The sequence below is a fragment of the Austrofundulus limnaeus genome, unplaced genomic scaffold, assembly GCF_001266775.1.
Source record: "Austrofundulus limnaeus strain Quisiro unplaced genomic scaffold, Austrofundulus_limnaeus-1.0 Scaffold122, whole genome shotgun sequence".
NCBI lineage: Eukaryota > Metazoa > Chordata > Actinopteri > Cyprinodontiformes > Rivulidae > Austrofundulus > Austrofundulus limnaeus.
The window spans coordinates 1,029,377-1,031,022 of NW_013952524.1; the positions used below are offsets into that span (position 1 = coordinate 1,029,377).

Here is a 1,646-nt window from a genome sequence, read left to right on the forward strand (position 1 = left end):
GAACTATTGAAAGAAAAAAAAAACAAGTTTTAAAACAACCCATCATAAGTGTTTTAGATAAAAGTTAATTTATTTTCTTGACCCTGTTCCTTTTCTTCTTCTGTTTTTTTTTCTTGTTTCTTCTTCGTCTAATTAATAAAAAAAAAGTCCCAATAACATGACTCCCGTCCCGACTGAACTAGGTAGCCTAAAACATGTTRCTAAACTAGCTATTTATCTTTTAAAGGCTAAATTAAATTTAAAACAAAGGTCTCAGTGTTTCAGTAAAGACTTCCGACATATTTCCTGCGGTTATGTGAACTTTATCAGCCGTGACCTCACCGCTCCATGATTTATTTTTATTATTTCTCCCTTTTCTCGTGTGATAGAAATCTCTTGAAGTGGAAGTCATTGTGAAATATTTTGTACCAAACGACAATTTTTTGTAACTTTTGTCGGCCTTATGCGATATTTAAATGAAATGAACACAAACAGACAAATAATAGCTGGATCGGGATATAAGCGCGAGGTGCGCGTGCATTTAGGCTATTATCAATAAACTTCACCTGCGGCTGATTGGTCCTCAAACAAAACCAGTTAAAGTTTGAGTCAATACTGCTGCTAGAGGGGAAAATGGACATATTCATGGTAATATTTGCCTTTTTATGTGAAGCAAAACAACTAGGCCTACAAATATATTTTTAATCATGTAAAAATATTTAATCGACGCTGGCTGTCAGTTTAATCACTTCTGAACGACCACATTAAATTGTGATTTGTAGCTGTTTTAGGGCGAAGTTTAAAAAAGCAGGTCGCTTTATCAGGTAATTGCATCTAATGAAATTATTTAAAAGAATAAAGCGCCACAGTGGCAGCCTTATTTATACAAATTTAAGTTAGGCCTATTCATTTAGTCATATAAAATCAACCTTGCTTATATTAGAGTTGGAAAATATAAGAAGTGAAATAAATTAGGCTATAAAATAAATGTTTGTGTGTTGGAGGAGGAAGGTGGGTGGAGAGAGAATAATGAGCAGCAGACTTGGTTTATATAGCGGTGGGTGTGAGCGCGCGCTCAAGTTGAAGGCTGCGCTCCGCGCGACGCATCAGCMGGGGGGGAGGGACAACGACACTGCGTTCTCCAAAGATAAAAACAATGCCTTATCTGTGAACTCAAACATTCGCCTTTCCCCGCACCTGCCTGCTGTTCCACCTGCACCGAACGCGTTTTTTTAGACAAACGCCCCTGAACACAGGGGGAGTTTTGGTTTCTGTTGTTTTTTTGCGCAACGAAGAGCGCACTGCAGAGAGAGAGGGACGCAGCATGCACTGTCAGGCCGAGCTCAGGCTCTCCTCCCCCGGCCAGCTGAAGGCGGCCAGGCGGCGCTACAAGACTTTTATGATCGACGAGATCCTCTCCAGGGAAACTTGTGATTATTTCGAGAAACTCTCTCTGTACTCCGTGTGTCCTTCTCTCATTGTCCGACCAAAGCCTCTCCATTCATGTTCGGGTAAGGCTGCTCTGTGTTTTTTTTATTAATAATAGCTCATAATAACAATAATAAAGGAATAAACTAATAATTATCCAACATAGATAGCCACTTATAGACTTTTATCTGAAAGTGGCTTGAAACATAAGTGATTATTTTTCTTTATTACTATTATTA

General features: G+C 38.7%; 1 protein-coding gene across 1 annotated transcript in view; it reads left to right on the top strand.

Annotated features, from left to right (window-relative positions):
- Window positions 1-1,072: 1,072 nt before the first annotated feature.
- The window catches only part of barx2 (BARX homeobox 2), a 13,224-nt gene continuing 12,650 nt past the window's right edge, over window positions 1,073-1,646 (top strand). The window contains exon 1 of the mRNA XM_014015079.1: window positions 1,073-1,490. Coding sequence (XP_013870533.1) covers window positions 1,304-1,490 — 187 coding nt within the window. The 5' untranslated portion in view covers window positions 1,073-1,303. The remainder of the gene's footprint in view (window positions 1,491-1,646) is intronic.